The following is a 25401-nucleotide window of genomic DNA, read 5'->3' as shown; positions in this document are numbered from 1 at the left end:
ATCACTTGTGAAATAACGAAAGGTCGAGAGACCGAAAATTAAAACAGAACGGCAAATGCACAATTGTCACGAACTGTAGGAGTCGTGTGGGGCCGTCAGCTGCATTTTACAAAGACCTGTCAAATATTTACCGCAAAGATGTCAACAATCAGCGATTTAACCAATCATATCATGATACCATCAACTGGTATTATAGCTATCCACCCGAATTTTACTCATGCCGCCCTCTGCAAAACAACACCGTGACATGACTAAGTTCTGCGCAGTCTGAGGAACGCGAAAAACGACGGCTATTTTTATTGTACTGATTTCTATTTGGAATTGAACGCTGTCATTGCATATTTAGCCCGAGCACGATTTTAGAGCCATTGGCGCACTGAACAGATCTAGACAATTGCGAATTTCGCTGGTAAAATATAAATTCATTTTTGACGAGGCGTCGTCCTCGGCGTCGCCGTCGTAACGTTAAAAGAAAGGGAATTTTAGCTATGTCCTGTATATCCAGCACCAATCTTTGCCAATTCAATGGGACCATGCTATTACCGACTGAGATGAAGAAAAAAACTTGCTTTATAATTAAAACATCAGAGGACTAAGGAACAATAGACAGGAAAATTGCGAAAAAGCCCACACTTATTTTCTACAGTAGCAACTATTACATTATATTACTCAATTTACTGACAAGTTATAGGAAAACACTAAATACTGCAAACTATGTCAGATACAATTGTGTCCACAAAACCATCAAAAGTGAAAGAAAACTGCTTGACATTGTAATGTCGCAGGAATCATCCGGTTTTCTCTCAATTAGGTCAAAGACTGTTACAGTGGTCAGTTAATGGAGCCTCTGCGTTTGCTTAAAAGTACTTAAAACTGAACTAAAATATCTGGTATTTTAATACTTAAAAGTACCTAAATTGTGCCTGGTAAGCTTTTGTATCCATCACTTTATACACGCAATTAAAAATATAAATCAATGATTATAATATAGTTTGGAGCCAAGGGAAGAGCCTTTAGATATAGAATTGAAATGCAAGGAGTATAATTCTGACTAAAGCGCTATATAACAATAAACAGCCTTTTTAAGTACAGTAAATCCCTCTCCTTTTTTACCTCCACATACAGTCAGGGCAACAAGTGCCTTTGGCTTGTGCACTTAAAAATGTCAGATGCTTAACAAACTTGAGACGAAAAGCCCACTTTCAGTCCGGTCTGATCTGCGAGGAAGACCAGGATTCGCCATCAACTTGTACAAGTCATGTTCCCCGAATCTATACAGAGCTGAAGTCTAGCAAGCACTAACAAACTTAAGTAGCTCGGCACTTGAAATTTGTCTCGTTTATGCGATAAATGCGGTTGTGATAAATACGTGACAAAGTTTTAGTAGTATTAGTATCACCAGGAATGCGAATTGGTCTCGGGTAAAAACGCAAAAGCACAACAGTCGCTAAATATCGAGAAATTGAAACCAAACAAGATATGAACGATGTTTTTACAGTGACTAATTTTGACACACGTTGAAGCCCAAACCAGCTTGAAATAATATAGAGGTTCACACGTCGAACTGCCAAGAATGCGGAAACTAATTCAAATGATTGAAAGCTGATCGGCCGTGAGAACATGCAATTGGTTTACAATGCATTTAGAACACTGATGTAAAGTTACGTTAAATCTGTTTCTAGCATAAACTATACGTAATTTTCATCAACAAAAACAAAAACAAAAACAAAAAAAATACATGACGATACAGTTTTTTGTCGACATTTAGCCAGGAACAGAGTCTGAGGAGCTGATAAAGAGTTTAAGACTAGCAATTGCCGCGTGAATAGGCCATATTCGTATTCTCGGTATTGGGCTGGAACTAGCTTGCAAATGAGGCTAATGCGGCGAATCTTTTCAAACGCAGATAACATTCATCTCTTTTTTAATGATATTTCCCCACATGAGCCTCCCTCGCAAGTTATTCTCGGTAAGCCCGATACCGTAATCTGCTCGGTTACATCCACTTCCTCCTCCTCCAATCATCATCACCGAACCATCACCTGTACATGTATTCCATTGACACCAGAAACCAATGAGGTGGCTTCCCTGAATATTGCTGATACAATCTGCTTGATTGAAGCCTACTGTAGAGCTACACGAGCTTCCATAATACACTTGAAAGCTTCCAAACGCAGATAACATCCATTACTTTTTAATGATATTTCCCTGCATGAGCCTCCCTTTCAAGGTTGTTCCAGTCCAATACCGAAAATACAAAAAGGCCTTATCTAACCAATTACTTCCTAACTTATAAATTCTCGTAGTAAAGCTCTCTCTTATGCTTCAGTACTGATAACCAGATAAAAATGTTCTAGAGGGAAAATTCAATCCGATAAAAAAAGAAAAAATCAGTTGGCCGTTAAAAAATTGCAACTCAGAACTTTTGAAAAAAAAAAAAAAAAACAGAGGTCATTTAATAGGCAATCAAGAACTGAGAAATCACTTTTAGAATATTGCTTGGCTTATTGATTGTATAAATGTTTGACATTTGATCTATTTAGAAAGAGAAATACTTTGCTGTGTTCTTATTTTTAACGAATCCACAAATTCAAGGAGTAAGATGAAGAGGATTCGGAGGCATCGTCTCCAAAATCACTCTCTCCTGAATCAGCCCATTCTTCAAAAGCTCCATAGTTATTCTCGGTGAGCCCGATACCGTGATCTGCTCGGTTACATCCACTTCCTCCTCCTCCAATCATCATCACTGAACCATCACCTGTACTCCATTGACACCAGAAACCAATGAGGTGGCTTCCCTTAATATTGCTGCTACAACCTGCTTGATTGAAGCCAACTGTAGAGCTATACGAGCCTCCATAATACACTGGACAGCTTCCAAGACATCGATCGTCTGACCAAACCTTACGGTAAGTAAATTTACCATAACTGGACAAATATCCCCTGAAAGTGTTTCCACTAAGGCAGTTGGTATATGTACGAAGGAGAGCAGAGTTTGAGCTATCATCGCTGCGTGTGATTTTAATCTCACTTCCTTTAACTCTCCAAAATGCTTCAGATATCATGTCATAGTTACTTGACGTGCTTATAGGGGACCCCTGTGAAGTTTGGATGTCATACCACCAGTAAGCATCATCTCGCATCCAGTTTTTTGCATCAGCGTTTGAAAACCGAGCAATAAGAGTCCATCCACCTGCGTTTGCTGACATGTCGCAATAAACCTGACGAAAATAAAACCAAACAACTACTCAAGATTCCGGTTTTGCGTGCGATAGCAAGATTTTCGGGGACTATGTATCATCAGCACTCTCTAAAGATAGCAGCCATCGTTGCGATGATCTGAAAATATGACGGAATTCAGTGCCTTGATGTTTGATCCATGACCTCGTCGTACTGTAACGATTATAGGGAAATCAGCCTTTCCTTGCGCGCCATGAAGAAAACACTTGTATCTTACACATGATTGAAAATAATACGATTATTCGGACTGGGTCGAGGGACGCTGGGCGGATAGTCATATTTCTGAAGCTCTCCGCATTTCCAATAGTTCTTTTTAACGCTTTTTGTCCGATGCTACTTTAAATTGCTACTTTGAACTGCTTTCGCGCTTTTCCTTTTTAAAGAAAGAAAAAGCGTGAAAGCAATTCAAGTACCTCCGACAACGAATAAGATCTCCGGAAGAAAAAAGGGCCAGAGATGAGCCTTTGAACGTTGACTTAGCGTGACCTTCAGGGGATAAAATGCCGGAGCACGTGAAAATGACTCACAAACTTGGTACAAAAGTGGACCTTATTCTTACAAGTCTCGAAGCAGTGAATTGAAGAGTTTGAAGAAAATTGCCTGGAAGAGAAACTGAACGGTGGCGACAATATTGCGCTTGCCGGCTTTAGACAGCCAATAGCTTTAGTCACATCAATTTAGGGCATAGACGTGCAATGGACTAGACATTTCTAGCTGCTGTTCACGTTATTTGCTCTGAACGTTATGTCGCTAAAGACTTAGCAAAAAAGCTGTTGAAGTCTGGATATGTCATTTCCCGCTCAATAAAATTCAAGTAGATCCGGGATATTGCTATCTGCGAGTAAACATGGCTACGAACGGAGTGAAGAACATTAGGTCAAACGCTGATCGTGAGTAGAATTTCCTTGTTTTATCAATTTTAGGCGTTCTCGGCCTAGCTAACTATCGGAATTGTCTGTGATTCGCCAGCGCGAAAGAAATTTATTTGCGTGGCTTCCGGTCGATAATTGACGTAACGACAACATGTTGAGTGCCTAGTTTTTTTGAAGTTCAATCGATTCGCGATGTAGGAAGCTCTTGTTCAGTCCATTTAGGACGATGCAGGCCTTAAGAAAGCTATAGATCAGCTCTCCGTCGCGGTTTTGATATCTGTACTTTCGTGTTGGTTCATGTTAAAAGCACTGTTAATTAAATTGTACAATTCGTGATTCAACGAAAAGACGGTGAATTTAGTCTTTCTTGCGTCAAACGGCATACCGGAGATAAAGTTATTTCCTTTTATTTGAGCTCCAATAAGCCTTGTGGAAAGCTAGCTCTAGGACAGAATTTCATCAAGATTATCAGTGACAAGTCAAATTCTGCGGCTATGTTCTTGCGAATCCAGACTGTCTGATCGATTTTCCAAAAACACGCCAGCTCTTTTGATGCAAAGTCTTAACACGGTTTTCATAAATTCAGTATAAATTCAGCGAAATCGAGGTTAATAGTAGCAGTTTTCAAGTGATTTTTTATTTGAAAACACGGGCAAAATAATATACTCTTTAATTCTCTTTTTCATTTTTAAACACTTCTTGATTTTCACGTTTTAACAGGCTCTCAGTCTCGAAAGCTATGGTAGTCACATGCGATCTACGAGATCTCCTCCAGCCAGATACATATATGATTTTAAATTATATATCGGTAAAAATGACCCCAAATCATGCTCGAATGTGACGAGGGATGATACGAAGTTATGGTGCTGGGGAAAGCTAGCCTAGTGTGAGAATTGATAGACAGTCCGTTTTATGCATAATGAAAACCTCCCTCTATATCAGATAGATTAAGTTGTCATATAAAAAGCGTGGAATCCTACCTGAAATGAATTGCCATTGACTTTCAGAGAGTACGATCCACTCGCGGTGTTCCCGGCGTCCAGTAGATCTTTACATGATATTCTGGCGATACCTTCATTGACAAATGACATTGTTAGTGCGAGTTTCATCATTGCTTTGTGATGACTTAAAATCTTGTTGGAACTTGAATCCTTGAAAAATATTTTTTGAAGAAAAAAACAGCTGAGGCACTAGAGTGGCCTTGTCAGTGCCTAATAAAGCTTTATAACTTCTTTTGCATGATTCAGGGTAACTGGTAACCTTAAAGGAGGAACGTCTCGGACCGCCCAACTTGAAAAAAAAATAAAATGGTCAACTTTTTTTAAGTTTGTAGATTGCAATTCTTTTAAAGCTCTTCCAATCGTGGTATTATTCTACCTCACGAAATTTTTATTGTGAGATTTTCTTCAATTTTCAAAAGTGTTGAGAAAATGGCTAAACCAAAGTAACAGTACCTTCACAGCGTTTTCCACTGAACGCGCTCTGACAAACACAGGTAAAATTGTAGACTCCATCAACGCAAGTTTCACCGTTCAGACATGGACTAGACTTACATTCATCTCTTTCTGTTAATAGAAGTTCAGGAGATTGCCTTTTGTTTGTTTTTGTCTTTGTTAGAACTTCTAATACTAGAACTATACTTATAAGTGATTTCCACTGCATTTAACAAATAATTAGATAGCTGCGGATAAATGCGGTTTGTCACACGACCTCTCAGTTGATCAGTCGTAAACTTTATTGACGTAACTCGGGTACTCTCAAACTTTGATAATCCTGAAATCGACGAATCGCGCAAATTCTCAAACGACGTGCACCTTACATAAAGGCAGGGAACCAATAAAGTAAAATACGGCACGATTAAATACTGGAAATGTACGACATACAGTGAGCGAAATGATGTACACAGAAGGCAACCTTAAAAAAGGGGAGGAGAAGAAGAAAAATTTATGCCCACGTCAGGAGTGGAATTTACCCAAGTTCAAAACCCTACCACTTCGCCAACTTGTCGGCCGCCGTAATGCTGAAAATTTGAAAATCATTTAGCATTCAACAAGGCCCATGCGTATAGTATAGAACCGAATTAATCGATAGCTTAGACATCTTTGCAGTTGAGACTGAATTCAAGAGTTACCTAAAGTCATGTTAAGCTCCAGAAAATTAAAACGGTTTTAATGAGGCCTTTTAATAGAAATATACTCGGCAAAATGATTAAACGCAAAGCGTTCTCGATACCTCTGAGATAAGGGAAAACCACAATCGACTACGGCAACTTGCAGACCATAATTAAAAACAAGAAAAACTTCCAGACCGCTGACTCATTATTTAAAAAGAAAATTACATGAGCCCACGAAGGGGATGTATTTAAGATCTGGTTCACAGGAAGTTATTGATATGTCAAAATAGCAGCGAGGGCCCAATAGGAAACTCACGCAACTTAGGCAGGCATTTCGCCCGTTTAGGCGGTTTTCGGACATTTCGCGAAAACTCACGAAATCGAAGATGGGGGTTCTAAAATGGTAGTTGTTTGGACGTGGTGACATAAGTTATCATTCTGTGTTTAAAAGTATCCAAAAAGAAACACCTTTGAACGTGCTCTTAATTCTTCCAGTTTCATCATCACAGCTTTGATGTACCCTAAGAGCTATAGGGTGAAGGCCTCAACAGCCAATCCCCTCACCTCCCGACCCGAACAGGGTTCAATTTGCTTCATAGTATTCTGGCAGAAACATGCTGTTACAATTACCTTGACACTGATTTCCAAAATATGGTGAGGGGCAGGAACAAGTGTAGTTATTAACTCCATCAGTACAAGTTCCTCCGTTCAGACAGGGACTACTGGAACATTCATCAAACTCTGCAACAGAGGAATATCCTGTAATCCGTTAAAGTAATTTTTCGCCCTGAATTTGGTTTGAAAACGTTTTAATTTTGCAGCCCATATTCCAAATCGAGAAAATTCACAGTGAATATTATTTAAAGTGATGGCATTTTCTTAATCATTCCATGTTTAAAAAATGCTTATATATTTTGAATTGTTCCTATCATATTTCCTAACTCATCTATTATAACCAGTCTGTAATGACAAAAACAAAGTGACACGGAACGTGGAGGCCTCGACAGAATACGATATATGATTCAGTCGTTCGTTCGTTCTTTCTCTCTTTCGTTCTTTCGTTCTTTCTTCCGTTCGTTCGTTCGTTCGTTCGTTCGTTCGTTCGTTCGTTCGTTCGTTCGTTCGTTCGTTCGTTCGTTCGTTCGTTCGTCCATCCATCCATTCGTTCATACATTTACCCAATCGGCATGTAACTTGAGTTTAATCTACAATTTTGTAAAAGATTGGACTTATCGGCAAATTACCTTTGCATATCCTCCCTTTATGAGTTCCAGGGCAGATACAATTGAAATTTCTTTTACCGTTTACACAGGTTCCTCCATTCAAACACGGCGAACTGGTACACTCATCATAATCTGGAGATAAAACACGTGAATCAAAACCATAGGAGATAAAGATAACCTAAATTCAATTTCATTTATTTCACGGAACAAGAAACAAGATAATTAATCTTCAATTACTTCTTATGTTTACCCTTTTTAAAAATGTGAAGCTTTCAGTGTTGTCCCTCAGTAGCATGATAGATAAGGAAGTGTTCTTTCGAGTGGGATATATAGCTGAACAACGAAATCGAAATCTTTTCAAACGCTGATGATGCCGTAAATCGTTGAAAGCTTGGAACATTACCTTGACTAAATACAATAGTCTAAGGGCTTACTTGAAAGAACACTAGATTAAAAGCAAAGCTGTCTCAGAGAAGTCATCAGTAAACTGTTCTTTAAACACTGCGTTTGACGTTGTTATTATCATTTTTATCATTAGATAATCATTATTATCGTTGTAATTATAATTTTATTGACATTATCGAGACAGTTGTCACTCTTCTTGCTGTAAGAAATACTCCTTAAAATGAAACATTCGTGCATTTACAATTTAGTTAAAATTCAATTTGCTGGAGGGAAAGTCAAGGTGTTTTTTTTCAGGCAGAAAAGTCAAATAAACAGGAAATTAGTCAACGGGGGAAACAGAAGTAGTTGTTTCCAACCTTTCTTGCAAGTATACTGATGACATGTAGAACAGTCCACGTCATTCCACGTGTATCCATGCCTAGCACCAAGAGTGTGTACACAGTCCTCCCCCCTAAAGTCGTTTGGTTGTTTCGCGGCCCAGAAGCGGAATTTATCACGACTGCCATCCACCCAGGTGAAGAGCCCTTCTGTGGCAATGTCATTCAAACCAATCCAAGCCTTATCTCCATGATGTCTGTGCTGAATGTACACGTTCTCCTCCTGACTTTCAATCGCGGGTAGATTTGCTCCCATACTTCTGCAGATGGTACTTGCGTTAGACCATGTCTCACAAGTTTCACTGCTGTAGTAACAGGAGCCGTTGTAGAAAGTCCAGCCCGGTTCACACACATCTTTTGTGCCAGGATAAAAGGGATAAGTAAGATAAAGAAATGTCATGTTAAAGGCGTCTTGAATGTATTGCAAAGTGAATCCTGCTAATTAGCCTAGCTATGGACAACTACTTCAGCGTAAAGACCATAACCATGCTGTGAATAAAAGCGAAATATGACCCTACATCAAAAAGAAATTTTCCTTGTTGAGAGTCTGAAATAAATATCCGAACTGCGCACATTGTTCTGCTTAAGCTTCAAACCGAAATCTCCTTACTGAAACGTCATCCACGTCTTTGCAAAAAAAGAGATCTTTTCGGATTGCTACTTGTAGTTGTACCCGTTTCAGTTGATGTATGACAGGCTGGGTCAAATTGTATGCTTAAATAGTGCTAGATATCTCTTTTTTACGTCTTACCTGGCATAACTGCATATGGGATTGACAGAGGATCATGCTGGTTCACAAACAACTCCTTCACACATGCTCTAAATCCAGTCTTGTTTATATACTGCAAAGGAGATAAGAGAAAGTCAATAAAACACCCTGTATAGTAACAAAATGTACTGAATAACGTCCTAATTATTAAGAATCACGGGTTATAATTACAGGATTTTACAATGTGTTGGCACTTTGCAGTAACAGCAAAAAGGAACCATTCTTTTGTACATATTCGCAAGAAATGTACCATTATTTCATTCCATGCCACTCTCAAGACCCTGCATTTCATTACTTGTTTTTGTGTTTGAACTAACCATGTGTTTCTGACGTTTAAACACAATACCCCGAAATTGTTGAGCAATCCGATAACTGTTTGCTTCCTTAGAGAAATTAAGTAGACTTGTACCCCGCTTTTTTTGTTTTTGTCTTCACTCTCATTTTTCGGAGCGAGTCCCAATGCCCCTAGGTGGACATCTTACCTCTACCCAAGCTGAGATGGAGTTGTAGAGAGGATTAAGGTTTCCCCCGCTTGTTGAATGATTTGCAGTCACTAACACTACTGGAGAGTCGTTGTAATGCTTCGTAAAAACAACATCCTAATGAAAGAGAGGAACAGAGCAAATTAAAATAATACAAATGAAAATAAATCGTTTGTATATATATGTATATTTTAAATGGAACATGTCTTGAAAGATATGAAACAGACAGACCACCAGCCAGAGACAGACAGAAAGACAGGCAGACGGACAGGCAGGTAGATAGGCGGACAGACAGACAGACAATGTTATTAACAGATAGACAGGAAGATGTAGAGAGAATTTTATTTAAACAACAGAAGTCAGCAATGAGGTTCAGTGGTAGATACCTGACAGAAAGCGTAGTTGAATTCTTTGGATAAGCTGTTTCCGCTGACGAAGTGTAGAGACCCATGTTCTCTGAACAGAGGTCGATGAAGCTCTCCAAATGCCAGCCACTCCTTTTAAAAAACAAGCAGTTTTCTGCTTTAAGGCTGTAATCGTCATGCGAGAAAACCAGCCTATAAAAAAGCCTTAAGGAACTGTGGTCTACTTAATTTTCTTTTACGTACTATCTTGATTTGTTGTGACGAGTAATCACGTTTTATGAAGATGTATGAAATGCAAGCTATTTTTGTTGGTTTGTGGAACGGATCGACCGGGTGATTTTTATATCCTTTAAAAATATGTAACTCGCACTGAGATATAAACTGCAGTGTCAAAATCAGAAATTGTTGAAATAGCTTACAACATGGATGTTTTGGTGAGCTCCATCAAAGTTCTGTAATTCTCTAATGCAGATCTTGAAAGACGTTGTTGTCAAATCTTCTACCCACACAGAGGAGGCATCGTGCTTTACACCACGCCTTTCATGTTCCGCTGATACAAGCACAGTGGGCACTGATTTAAACTTTTTCTGGAGGATATAAACAACACCAAGTTTGAAATAAAGAAAAATCTTATCAGTGAAAAATGTTCATAGCTCTATACGTTGTATTATCATTGCATACGTTGAGATCACAACCTTTACAAAAGTAATATACCTACAGCATAAAATCTGAAAGATGTCAAACAACAGGCACCTGCATTGTCATTTTTCATACCATCTACAAATTCTCAGTAACGTGCTCAAGAAAATTGTACAACACTAACTAATGAAAAAGGTTGAGTCAACGTCATACTCAGTTACAACGACATGAAGATCAGCATTGGCTATGGGTCGATTAAAATGAATAACGAAGCGCGCGAAGTCTAAAAATAGAATGTAAATTATTGGAATCCTGCGAGAGTCAGACAACATAGGCGTTTTCTGAGAGAAACACGAGGAAAGCGAAAGCCAAATTTTACGTTTGAAAAATTGTTTTATGAACACTTGCTTACGTGCTTGAAAAAGCGTCAAATCTTCCACCATTCCATTTTGATTGTTCGAGTTTGTCTGAGTTTGTCTGAGTTATGACGTCACTCGCGCCCTTCGCTATTGAGTTATGAAGACAGATTCTAAATCAATCGACGCTTATGTCCTTAAATTAAGTTGTACAGATAATTTTAAAAAATGCTATTAATAACCTTGCTGGATAAGGGTAATTGAAAAAGAATTTTTCTTGTCAAATCAATGTATAGAAACCAGAAAATGGTGTTATTGTGATTAATTGCTGGTTTTCAGTGTCACGCAATTCAAAATAGATCAAAATAAAAATCAAAACCGGTGGATAGATAAAGTCCAGAATCTGGGAAATGAAAGAAGGTAAATATGCAAAGACTCTCCCCAAAATTCTGGTCACAGCAATTTTTCTTATGCGAGATATGCGGAGAAATTTTTTACCCAAATTTATAGAGATTTGTATGGAGACGCCATGCTGGTGCCCATCCGTATGGGCACCAACATGGCGGCCGGAAACTAACAGAAACATCTGTCACTGAGTTTTGCTACAAAAGCATGAATTTATCCCTCGAGGAACTCTTAAACATTAAAATAATACTTTTTCTAAGACATGAACTGTTCAGATAGCCAAGTTCCCCGAAATAAGTCACTTTTTTAATTAATAACTTGAAGAAAAATGTATGGAATGTACTGTTGTACTGTTGACCTTAATTATAATAGTAGAAAATATGCAAATTTATACAGAATCAGAAATTTATTGCAATCAGAACAAACTCAGTAAAATTCAAATAGTTTTTATATGCCATGAATAAGGTTTACAATGTATACATTGCAACAAATAAAACATGTTTTCTTTTCTATCTATCCATAACAAGACGACTTAAACGTAATTTTGTGCATGGCCAAAATATTTTAAAATACCATGACTGAGCTCCTTTAACCGAATTCAAGCACTTTTCGAGAAGACTACTAAAATTCAAGACCTTTTCAAGATTGTGCGAAACCATGTCATATTGAGCCCTATTTAATTCATAAATAATAAAATGATTAAGAACTATACTGTTGTCAGCTACAACTAGTGAAAATTTTGCAATTTAGGTGTATTACTAAATTAAAATTGTTTGCGAATGGATACCTGTTTTAAATATATACTAAATCCACAAAGTCAAATGCAACATAATGATAATACCTTTGTCATAAAATGAATGAATAAACTGTTTTTTCTTACTAAGTAATTAATGTAGGATTAAATTGGCCTTAATAATGAGAAATGGGGGAGGCATGATGGCCTCGTAGTTACATGTACACTGTAGTACGCTCAACTCCTGATCGAGTGATCCGGGTTCAAGCTCTAGGCAGGTATGTTCTGTTGTGTTGTTGAGCAACACACTTTACTCTCAGTGCCTCTCCACCCAGGTGTATAAGTGGGTAGCAGCGAATTTAATGGTGGGGTAACCCTACAATGGACTGGCATCTCATCCAGGGGGAGCAGAAATAGTCCTAGTCGTTTCCTGCTACAGAAAGCAGGATAAGCTCCAGCCTGTTGGGCCATGTGGCTTGTATGCAGACTTTACCTTTACCTTATTATGAAAATGTAAGTGTGAAGTATTGATCAACTTTTTTCATAGAGTGAATTGTTCCTTTGAAATAACAGAAAATAGGGAGAAAAAACATTTACCACAAGATAGAGGTTGACATTTTAAATTCATCATAAAAACATTCATGCCAAAGGAATACTACATTGCATAACATAAAACAAGGCTTCTGACATCTTTTAGGCTATGTTTACAAAGTCACAGTTTCCTTCTTTTTCCAAAACTGTACGGAATCCAAACAGTACAAACATTTTGGACCCCTGACAAAACATTCACTGTAAACAATATTCAAAATTTTACTTTTTCTTTTTGTGATAAAAAAACTGTACTGTAAAAAAAAAATTCATAGGGGCCTGTTGAAATTGAAAGGCCTATCTAGTACCATAGTACCCATAACACATCATAAGTTAATAAATTATTGTTCTGGTACTACATGTATGTAAACATAGCCTTTTCTTTTTATGATGAAATCTTATAGCTGCTGTATTGAACAATAAGTATCAACCTAGCAATCTGAGATATTTAAATTTGATGCTAATTCACTAACACAGGTACAGTGTAGGTGATACTTCAAAGCATTAAAAAATAATGTTTAAAGTGGTTGAATTTAAACCAGAAAGCTGCCAGAGCATATCAAAGTGTTGAAGGTCACCATGTTAGACTGTAATGCACCAGGGGCCCATTTCTCAAAGGTTCCAAAAAGTTTTCGCACCCAGAAAGCCATACCAAAATCTGAAATCTTATGCTTACAGAGCTGTTTTAATCGCTTATTCTCAATATGAACAGAGGTTTCCTTCACACAAGAAGTTTCAGGCATATAGAGCTCTTAGTTTTTAGACACAGCTCAATTAAAGATGGCTTTGTGGGCCCGAAAAGTTTCCAGGGCCTTCAAGAAATGGGCCTTGGACCCCTTATAGAGTCATAAGTACTGTAGACTTCTCAGTGGCTGATTTTTTCCTGATCAAGCATCAATGCTAAGGAGAATGCATGTATTGACCACTCTCAATTTTACTTCATCCTACAAGTAACATAAAACATTTCGTTAAATAAGATAAGTTATGTCTTAGTATGAATCAGCAAATTCTGTGTATGATATCAATCAGTGAATTTTACATTGGAGTTATTATTTTGTTTGTTATCATTCCAGTTTATACTGTGACCTTTGAAATCGGACTGTAGCCGGTCATGTTGACTGGCCAAAGTAATTTTAGCTCTGTCACGTCTCATTTCTGACCAGTCAGGATATTTATGCAAAAATCAAGTACATGTAATGTGAGCCAAATTAAACCCACAAATAGAGTTTGTTTGTTCCAGTCACTGCTAGACCATTTAAAAATTGGCTTAATATTTTTCTGAACAGACTCAACCCCAGTCACTCAAATGGCATTCCTATTGATCTTGAACGCATGACAAACAGCAAGCGAATGGTCTTTAGCCGTTCGAACAGATACATGTATGCATTGGTGTATGTTTTCATTAGAGGTCATAATAAAAAAGAGATTTAAAACTCTCAGATTTACAGTTGGGGATTTGATTGTTTATTCAAGAATGAACAACGTGACTGTCTCAACATGACATGACTGGTCAACATGACCGGCGAGTGAAGTCAAGTCACCATTCCGGCCAGACATTGCCCGTTGACCGGCCATTATTTTGAGCCCTGAATATTCATCAATCAAACAGATCTTACATCTACATCTGTGGCTACTGTGTGACAAAAACTTTGCATCTCTGATTGGAAGGCACTGAATGTCAGAGGATGTAGAAGAACTAAACTCAAAATGTGTGGCAGTAAATATTCAATGTTCACTATCTTCTACATCGTAATATTCATGCACAATAAATCAAACTCCTATCAAACAATGTTTAAATAATAAGTCAAGTTATTTGCAGGCACAATTTGATTGTTTCTTACACGCACTTATGCTCTATTGGTGGACAAAGGTACAGCTGATGTCATAAATGTTTGTTTTTGTTTCTTTGTTATGTATTACGAAGCAGATAGATTCTACGTTGTCGCGCATCTGTTCAGTAAATAGCTCACAGAAGACATCAAAACGTGGTAAGAACATCAGTAACACACGCCTGAAAAATTCACAGATTCTGTGACACACTCTGGTAATGGGTTATGTGAATATTTTTTGTTTTTACCACATTTTGGTGTTATCTGTGATCTACTCAGGGCAGGAAAAAACCAGGTCTGATTTCCTCAGCCAAGTAAATTTTGCTCTTGGGCAAGTGAAAATAGAAGTTCAGTGGCCCGGTGGGCAAGTGAAATTACCATGTAGCCTCAGTAGTCTTGTGAGTCTGACTAAAAATGCCAGCTTGATAAATGATAATTTCCAGTCATTCCATTTCAAAACTTAAGACCTAAAGATTAGTTAATTATTAGGTTGAAAGCAAGAATTAGTTAGGAATCCGAGCGTACTTCATTTGTACTTCATACTGGCCATCACACTGGCAACCAATATTTAAATGGGGGCAAGTGAAAACTGAAATTGACTGGCCCAGTGGGCAAGTGACTTACAATTTTTTTTCCTGCCCTGCTACAGATGAATGAACAGATGCATGACACATGAAACCTGCATGTATTTGGTAAGAGCCCAATTTCATACAAGTAAAATGTACAGCTGTAACAGGTCTCTAAAATGCTGTCTGGTCATCCCAGGGTAAGGCAATCGATTGAAATTGATCCATAAATTGATATAAATCAATAAATCGAAATTAATGTAAATGTTATCAGTGCTATCAATCAATTGAAAGAAATTCATACTCACATGCTAGAGAAGTTTCAAGTTATCAATTTGATTTTACCAAATTTATCAGTCATTAGAGAATCAATTGAAAGTTGGCCTCTCTTTGTTAGTTCACATAAACTGTAGAAAAATTGTGTCCCTCAACACAATGTTTGATTGTAACTTTTTTATGTAGATTTCAATGGCACTACCAAAGACCCCCAAAATATAGTCCCTGATACATGTATGCCAGCAAAATATTCTGTTTACAAGATACAATGTTATGTTCTCATGCAATTTTATTCATGATTTCATATTTCACTTTATATCTTTTGTTCATTTCTTCCTTATTAAATGTTGCTTTAAAGATAAGCTAGTATCAGCAAAATTGATAATGCTTATTGAAAATTTGATCACAATCGATTACTCATGACGAATTCTTTTATTGATTTCTGATATCATTGACTAATTCCTATTGATTGTTATGAAATAATCGATTGACTATACTGTGTCGTCCAAGACAAGTAGATTTTCCTGCCTGGGCAAGTTACTCTTCCTTTTTTTTTTCAAGTCCTGTGTAGTTTTCATGACAGTTTGAGGTACATGTATACCTCTTTATAAAGTATCGTGGTGTTTTTTTTGTGAAAGAAAATTTCAACTCATTTAGCTTACTATCAGCACCAGTGGGTGCAATGTCCATGTACAGTTGTGTAGCATATTGTAACTTGCATGTAGGTACAACTGTAGATACTTGAGTAACTTCAGAATACTTACACTAGCATAAGAGAAATTTCTCTGCTGAAGATGGCACATTACATTTTAGCTTACTAGCATTCACATCAGAGGGCAACATAACCTTACAAGAGAATGCATCAGCCAATAAGCCAATAACAAATGTCGCATGCTCATACTCGGTTATCGAGAACAGATAATAACAGATAATAAAGCCCTTTATGCACAGCAGGTAAACATCAACAAAGTCGATTCCACAAGCAATGTAACTTCTCCTTGATAATGACACATTCACAACCAAAGGCAAAACGAAATGTATACGTATCTTGACGTTACTTTACTCTACTTGTTCAATTTATGCAAAACTTGCTTACCTGTTGTTGTTGCCTGTGATCGCTATCTTCAGCTTCTGGGTAAGGGGAAACCTTGCCTTGAAACCGTGCACGATGACGAAGCGAAGGTAGAGTGGATTTTGGCCCCTAAAACAGAGCTCGAGTTCGATGCAGGTTCCAACGAACTGCCAAACATGGCGGGAGAACCGAGAGGACCTGGTACCTAACATGAAGACCGCTGATTCCTGTTTGTTGGAGATCGGGCACTCACAAGGCTGGTATGCTCTTACAAAGGGACTGGGATAACAGTGACGGCAATGAAAGCACAGAACGGTAGAAATCACCAAAAGAAAAAAAAAACAAAACACAAAACAAAACAAAAAAACAAAATGTCATTTTGGGTACCGAAAAAAAGTCAGCTATCATTTTCGGAAAGGCGATAAGTCCTAACGTTTTCGGGAATGGACAAAAAAGCCCTAATAAGTACGAGATACTCAAGCTCCTCTAGAATAACCGAACAGATAAATTGTTTTTTTGCGCAACCTAAAATTAACCTACAGAGCTCTGAAAGTACACCAGATAGCCTAAAACAGCGTTTCAAAGCATTCGAGAGAAAACGGTCGTTGGACCGGCTGTGTCCCTTATGGTTCCCTGCCTAACCTAACTCGCGTCAGTTCAAACTCGGTCACCGGGGCTCTTTCCGTCTTGAGCTCACACAACACGTGACGCTTTCATGGTCCTTCATGAATAAATACGTACGTGTCCGAGAATTAATTTTTCTCTTTTCTAGAGACGTAAGCTTGGGACGCATGCATGTGCAGTAACAATTCTAGTTTTATTTTGTCGTTGTGGATGCGCGGAAAGTTCACAAGAAGACAGCTTAGTGCGGTGTCGATCAATGCAGCGATTTAGTTTGGTGCATACCTTCTAACCCAACTTCAATTTAAAGCAAACTATAGCACACACTTGGATTTTAGAGAAGTTCAAATGCTTCAACGTAAAAGGCACCTTAATGGAGGCTTCACGGTAGGTTTACGGAGCTTTAGGGCGGTGTTACATTTTAACTTTACGCGCCTTTAAAAGGTCCCATTTACATGTTCTCGGTTACCCGAGACAACTCTTCCTCTCTCTCCCCCCCCCCCCCCCCGTCCCCCCAAGTTTAACCTGGCCGGGCTAACTTTTCATTTATTTCTTTGCAAAATCCAACCAACCGTTTACAAGAGGATAGCGAACCTGTCGGTAACTTGGAATTTACATCATTTCAACAGTCTCCGTTGGTTGAACCGTTACACCAGAGTTATATTAAATAAGCCCACTTTTCCGTTACATGGTTTTTGCAGGGTTTAGGCAGGCCTTCTCTTAAATTTAGATCTTTTTGTTCTAAGAGTCTCCATTTTACATTAAGGTGGTCTTAACAGTTTTTCGAAAAGCCCCCATTATCTCATTTAGATTGTTTTTATAGCCTTTGTAAGGTCCCCCTTTTTAATTTACATGTTTTTAACAGGCTATTTACAGCCCCCCACTGCACCCGTGCGACTTCTAGGTTTTCCATTTACATGGTTTTTACATGTTTCTTACAGGCCCCCTTTTTTTCATTGACATGGTTTTTATATGTTTCTTACAGGCCCCCTTTTTTCATTGACATGGTTATTACATGTTTCTTACAGGCCCCCTTTTTTTCATTGACATGGTTTTTACATGTTTCTTACAGGCCCCCTGTTTTCATTGACATGGTTTTTACATGTTTCTTACAGGCCCCCTTTTTTTCATTGACATGGTTTTTATATGTTTCTTACGGGCCCCCTTTTTTCATTGACATGGTTTTTACATGTTTCTTACAGGCCCCCTTTTTTCATTGACATGGGTTTTACATGTTTCTTACAGGCCCCCTTTTTTCATTGACATGGGTTTTACATGTTTCTTACAGGCTCCCTTTTTTTCATTGACATGGTTTTTATATGTTTCTTACAGGCCCCCTTTTTTCATTGACATGGTTATTACATGTTTCTTACAGGCCCCCTTTTTTTCATTGACATGGGTTTTACATGTTTCTTACAGGCCCCCTTTTTTCATTGACATGGTTTTTACATGTTTCTTACAGGCCCCCTTTTTTCATTGACATGGGTTTTACATGTTTCTTACAGGCTCCCTTTTTTTCATTGACATGGTTTTTATATGTTTCTTTCAGGCCCCCTTTTTTCATTGACATGGTTTTTACATGTTTCTTACAGGCCCCCTTTTTTCATTGACATGGTTTTTACATGTTTCTTACAGGCCCCCTTTTTTCATTGACATGGTTTTTACATGTTTCTTACAGGCCCCCTTTTTTCATTGACATGGTTTTTACATGTTTCTTACAGGCCCCCTTTTTTCATTTACATGGTTTTTACAGGGTTACAAACATAACATTTCCAGACTTTTTACAGCATTCGCTTGAATTATTTGCACGTTTCTTACATGGTTTAGCAAAGCAATTTACATGTTTTTTACAAAGGCAGATACTGTAAAAGTGCGTAAAACATTTTACAGGTTTTTACATGTTCTTCAAATGATCATTGTCGACAAAAACAATGTAAATCACTATTTACAGAACATTTACATGCTGTACTAAAAGCTGTAAATTTCCTGTAAATTTATTTTACAAAACCCTAACATGTAAATTGTAATTTACAAAGAATGTAAATCAATATTTACATGCTGTAAATTAAAATTGACATGCCCATGTAAATTTTCAACTTTTCCAGTGTTATTTACAAGTCATTTATCGTACAGGGTTTCTGCCTCCCTTTCTTGATTTCCATGTTATTTACAGGCTCCCTTTTTTCAATTTACAGGTTATTTACAGGCTCCCTTTTTCAATTTACAGGTTATCTGCAGGCTCCATTTCTCAATTTACAGGTTATTTACAGGTTCCCCTTTTCAATTTACATGTTATTTACAGGTTCCCTTTTTCGATTTCCATGTTATTTACAGGCTCCCTTTTTCCATTTACATGCTATTTACAGGCTCCCTTTTTCCATTTACATGTTATTTACAGGCTCCCATCTTCGATTTACATGTTATTTACAGGCTCCTTTTTTCCATTTACATGTTATTTACAGGCTCCCTTTTTTTGATTTACATGTTATTGGCAGGCTCCCTTTTTCGATTTACATGTTCTTTATGGGCTCCTTTTTTGATTTCCATGTTATTTACAGACTCCCTTTTTCGATTTACACGTTATTTACAGGCTTCCTTTTTCGATTTACATGTTATTTACAGGCTTCCTTTTTCGATTTCCATGTTATTTACAGGCTCCCTTTTTCCATTTACATGTTATTTACAGGCTCCCTTTTTCCATTTACATGTTATTTACAGGCTCCCATCTTCGATTTACATGTTATTTACAGGCTCCTTTTTTCCATTTACATGTTATTTACAGGCTCCCTTTTTTGATTTACATGTTATTGGCAGGCTCCCTTTTTCGATTTACATGTTCTTTATGGGCTCCTTTTTTGATTTCCATGTTATTTACAGACTCCCTTTTTCGATTTACACGTTATTTACAGGCTTCCTTTTTCGATTTACATGTTATTTACAGGCTCCCTTCTTCGATTTACATGTTATTTACAGGCTCCTGTTTTCATTTTCCATGTTATTTACAGCCTCCCCTTTTTTATTTACATGTTTTTTACAGTATTATGGCACCCTCCCTGTATTAAATTTACATGTTATTTACGGGTTTCCAGGTTGCATCACAATAAATTTACAGGCTATTTACAGTATTTGCAGGAACAGTTTTCATGTTATTTACATGATCGTAGCCCTTTGCTTTGAAACATTTACAGTGTTTTCTTCATCATTTACATGTTTCACTTAAAATATTTACATGTTATTTACATGAAACCTCTAAAACATGTAAAAGGGGAAAAATCATGTAAATTATTCTTTACAGTCTTTTTTTGGTTATTTACATGTTAATTACATGTTATTTACATACTCTGTAAATTTTCAACTTTTCCAGTGATCGTTACGTCAAGACTATATATACCAAGTTTATCATCAGCAAATCTAGAAATGTAACTACTATAATTAACTCTAAGCAGTTTAGTAGATACGAGAAAGCTAACTTGAAAAGGATTGTTAATGATGTTTTTTTTTTTTTTTTTTTTTTTTTTTTTTAATGAGGAAGGTCCCCCAGAATCGAGATTATTATTTTCAATGTTATATCACGGTTGGCTTCTCGCACGACTGTTAAGAGTTTCATGAATTCGCAGGCAACTTTCATTCAAAGGGAAACGAAGAAAATAGACAGTACTATGAACAAAAGTTGTCAGTCTTTTACTTCCCAAAACTGTTTGAGGAGCTGTTTTGAGTCGTCAGTCTATTCAAAGTTAAATCTTTGTCTTCCCTGGTCATGCTAAACAGGAGTTTCATTGACCTAGATATAATCCATTTTGTATGGGAAAGAGTATGGGCAATTTACCTCTATCCAAGTGTTAAGGACGTTGTTTTCAGGCTTGGTAGAATGTACATTTTTGCTGTCGTAAAGATGATTGGCTGTTACCATGACGACAGGAGAGGCGTAAAACTCTTCAGTGAAATTGTGTTCCTGTCAAGAAAACACAAATAAATTTTGCACAATTAACTCACAACTCACAAACACACCCAGAAATTATCATTTTGGACAGGACGACACCGTATCAATGCTGGCTGCAGTAAAAAATGATTCCTTATTCATTGTTTTATTGCTTGCATGTTACAGAGAAAAGTTTTATCAATGAAATAGCTTTACCTTACAGAAAGCGAAGTTGTCTTCCGCTAGGGGAGCACCATTATTTTTAAACTTTAGTTTTCCTTGGAATGTAAGCGTATCTCCTCCTTTTGCAAAGGCAAGCCAGTCCTGAAAAAGTGATTTATTCATTAAATCACTTTGAAATTTAAAAAAAAATGGTTTAAAGTTTCTTTTAGTAGCATTTTCAAGTAAGATATCTTTTAATAGCTTTTACGAAGAATGCATTTTAATACTAAACATTCGGTAGTGAATTCTATTTTAAAGTTGTTGACTGCGCCGAGAAGCTATATAGTTTTTCAATATGGCTGGCTCTGGCTCTGGCTATTATTTCTGTGTTTTGATTGGCTATCTTAGCGACCCTTGTTGACCACGTTCGGGTTTCTTACTCGCCACATACTTTGCACGACTTTTTAAAATGATTTAAAATAACTCTCGAGATAAGAATGAAAAAGACGGCATTGAAGAAAATGAGACTACAGCGTCCATAGCTTAATACGTGCATTGCTCAATTTTTTTTTTTCGGCTGATGGAAAGTTATTGTGAGCTATTTTAGTCTCGTAACATTACGTATAACTCTTGGCTAGTGCTTTAATTTGAGCTTAGGCAATATGTGAATAAGTCATCTACATGTAATCTTCCTAGTAGGCTCTGCGTATGTCCGTGACATCTTGCCGTGGCTCCTTAATTTTTTTTTTTTTTTTTTGTATTCGTCGTAGCCGGGAAAGAAGATTAAATTGACTTCTACTTCGATATGGCCGTCAACATGCGGCCATTTGCGCTAAACGTGTTGCTGCATTTGTCCACAGGTTTTATTTTCAAACCCTATAATTTTTTTACTTTATTTTTCTATGCGAATATTTTTGTAAGAAAGTGATGTTAGAAGATTCCCTATAAACTCACCACAAGTAAATTCTGATGCTTGCCGTCAAATGTTTTCACTTCTCGGAGACAGATTCTGAAATAATCTTCCTTCAGCTCTTCTATCCAGATATTCTTAGCGTCCTGTGGCTTGTTGCTGACAGAGTGACGTACTGTGGCGAGAACTTTTGGAACAGAAGAAAAGCGCTGGAAAGAAAAACAACGAAATTTGTTTATTTTGTGCTCGATCTTGTTTATAACCACAATAAAGCAAAACTTTCAGGGATCGATTTTACATTTATCAGAACGAACTTTCAAGATAAGAATTAGAATGTCTAATTTTATTCAGTTTACAGCTCGTCTTCCTGTCATTCAATCAATTGATTCAAGTTGAGTCAAACTTAATGCATGCCATTACTTAGTTTCTAAACAAAACATAACTGAATTATAAGTGTTGTACATGTATAGTTATGGTGGCTAACAACCCATTGTTTTTTTTAGAAGCTAACACGTCCAGAGTTGCAACCTCCTCAATTCTAACCTTTTAGCGGAAACAATCGGCATATATCTAATGTTACTGATGAAGGGAGGCGCGGTGGCCTTATGGTTAGTGCGCTAGACTCCGGAGCGAGCGGACCGGGCTCGCGCTCGAGCCCTTGTGTTGTGTTCTTGGGCAAGACACTTTATTCTCGGTGTCTCTCTCCACCCAGGTGTATAAATGGGTACGTATACCGGCGAATTTAATGCTGTGGGGTAACTCTGCGATGGACTAGCATCCTATCCAGGGGGTGCAGAAATACTCCTAGTCGTTTCATGCTACTGAAACCGGGATAAGTTCCGGCCTGATGAGCCACTTGGCTTGTACGCAGACTTTACTGAAGAAGGGTTCATACCCTCGTGCGACGATGGAATCCCAGGCACGAAGAACAGATAGAAATTTGTTTACTCGCGCTAACGGTTAGAGGATGTGTTATTTGTTATGTACAGAACTCCCTACTCAGAATGCGTCTTAAAATAACAGAGGAGAGACACTGTAAACACTTTTGAAAATGAGTAGGCGACCAGAGTGCAGTAATTAACTGAAGCAAGCTGAAACACGTTCAATACGTGCCGGTGCTTGATTATGAAAACAGATTGTGTTCTGTTTTGCTCGAAACCCGCTCGCGTTTACTATGTTAGGTTAATTTTATGTACATAACCCCTCACTAAACAAATACCTCGGCATTTTTTTTCAGTAACTACTGTGTTGAAAAGATTAAGCTCTTTATGAACAAAATAGACTTAACTCTAGTACGAGATGGACACAACAGTTTGCAGGGATGTTTCGCCGAACGGGAATAATGGAAAATGATTTAATTTATGTTACAACAATCTGTTTTGGCTAGAAATTGTTTTCTTTCAACCGATGAGGCGATTTTTATCAAATGTAAGCAAATCAAATACAAAACGAATTTACCTCACGTAGTTATTAATCTACTATGAGTAAATACACAAGCAGCAAAGCGAAAAAAATAAAATGCATGACCCCTGCTCGCTATTAGGTCTCAGCGCTGCGAGAATTCTTATTGTGTTTATTTACTATGGAAAAAATTCATGGATATGGTAACCTAACTAATATAATGAACCATGCCTGCAGAAAGTTGACTCTTTCACATTTTGTACCACTGGTGAATGTACTGAAGGAGGCGGTCCCGTCCAGCATTCCAGAGGGTGTGCCTCGAAGCGCAATCCAGTTCACGATAGAGGATCCATTTTTACCAAGACCCGATTCCAACAAACATACACGAAAACTGCTCTGTGCCACGTCTGATGTCCACACAACTGCTGAATCATGAACACTGAGAGATTCCCTCCCGTGGCTGATTGAGACAAGGACGCGAATATTTTCAGAACTAGAAAATGCTCGAGTATATTGCGCGGTCGTGCAGCATATCAAGTCTGGATACGCCACCGCGAAGTTGACCTTTCCATTTTGGACCAGTACTTCTCCTAAGCATGAAATGAAAAGCGCATTTATAAGGAATACAGCTATAGCGCTTAAAGTCGTATCATAAACTGGAAAGAATCATTGATATAAATAAGTAGAGGCTAAACAGATAGATAAATAAATAGAGGCTTTTCAGTAATGGGTATATAAATTGTGACTATGCAGAATTGAAGCACACAAAAATATCTGTGGGCTCACGGTTCGAATTATTTAGTAACAAGAAATACTTCTACTGGTTAAAAATTTTATCCACTTTGATTTCGTTTTCCGTTCAACAACACCTGTTTCTAGGGTTTCGCGGCAAAATGCTGCAAAACAGTTCTGTTTTCATTTAGACGACGAACCTTCAAAAAGAACAAAAGTTAAAAGAAAAGAAAAGGAACATGCACTTACCTTCAACCAGAAAGGAAAGTCTACATAAAACCAAAAGCACGGCCAATAGTTGAGCACCTCGGAGCACCCTCATTTCACGGACAGATCGCAAACTGCAGTGACAAGAGTTCAGTCAAACTTATCTCATTTATATTTCTTAGGAATGTTTAATTCCAGTCTCCGGAATTGACAAAAGACATCTCTTTATCTTTGTTTTTCCTGATGACGATTTTGAGAAGATTCAGCTTTTTATCTGGGAATAAACAAAGTCTGCTTTGAAGTTGCATATCGTAAGCTAAATTATCTCGAAGTTTGGATAAGAGTTTGAGCAGTCTTGTTTTGTGAAATAGTAATGCATGTGGTGTATTTAATTTTGGAAAATTAAGAAAGAAGTGCTGATTTTCTATGTGTTACAAGGCTAACACAAGCATGAGTGCCAGCACGTTCTTTTACTAGTTCAGATTTACATTACGTGACCAACATGCTCCGGTTTAGCGTGGTAAACTATTAAGCCGCGTACGAAGGTTTCAATGCCAAAGTATTTTTAAAAACTTGTAGTGAGTTTCGACTGCCCATTATTTCTATCCGAATGTTACACTTGCTTGCTTATAACCTAACCCCTCGACTCTACATTTTACTTGTACATACGTTGTGGTTCAATTGGTACATGTATTTACCTTAATTTGTTCTACTGCATGTTATTATATGATAATGTATATGGAACAAAGGAAGATACCAAATTGTACCAAGGGTAATGTTGAACCACAACATATACATTGTATTTTTAGAATCAGTGTGCCTGGAACTCGTCCATGCACCGATATCCATATGGCATTTCCAAAAAGGAAACAAGTTAACGAGATTAACCTGAGGCCGTTAGCTTCAATGTTATTTTTTCATCACAGAGCACTTCCGGTTCTGATCAGAAAGTTTTCAACGAGCTTTCCTTCAAGAAATTACTCTCCGATATTAACAGATATTATCTTTAGACTTGTTCCGGAAAAACGTCTTAGGAAAAAAAAAATTATGATTTCGAAAAACGCAGTAAAGGTTGGGAAATTAAACTGCCAGCACTTGAATTCTCAGAAATTGAACGAAATTGTTCATTATCAAGAGAG

At 37.5% G+C, this 25401-nt stretch overlaps 1 protein-coding gene across 1 annotated transcript; it reads right to left on the bottom strand.

Moving 5' to 3' along the window:
* On the bottom strand, positions 1-24377 carry LOC145472636 (uncharacterized). Its single transcript, XM_081454968.1, has 15 exons — positions 24305-24377; positions 23555-23913; positions 21967-22131; positions 21067-21174; positions 20719-20883; positions 10266-10433; positions 9868-9978; positions 9482-9598; positions 8982-9072; positions 8210-8584; positions 7470-7580; positions 6856-6966; positions 5567-5677; positions 5093-5184; positions 1-3221 (listed from the first exon to the last, which is right to left on the bottom strand). The coding sequence occupies exons 1-15, from the start codon at positions 24375-24377 to the stop codon at positions 2574-2576; spliced, it is 2805 nt and encodes a 934-aa protein (XP_081311094.1). The 3' UTR covers positions 1-2573.
* Positions 24378-25401: the final 1024 nt, after the last annotated feature.

Source organism: Orbicella franksi, chromosome 2 (genome assembly GCF_964199315.1).
Source record: "Orbicella franksi chromosome 2, jaOrbFran1.1, whole genome shotgun sequence".
NCBI lineage: Eukaryota > Metazoa > Cnidaria > Anthozoa > Scleractinia > Merulinidae > Orbicella > Orbicella franksi.
The sequence above is the reverse complement of the archived record's forward strand: the minus strand, read 5'-3'. Positions and strand labels throughout refer to the sequence as shown.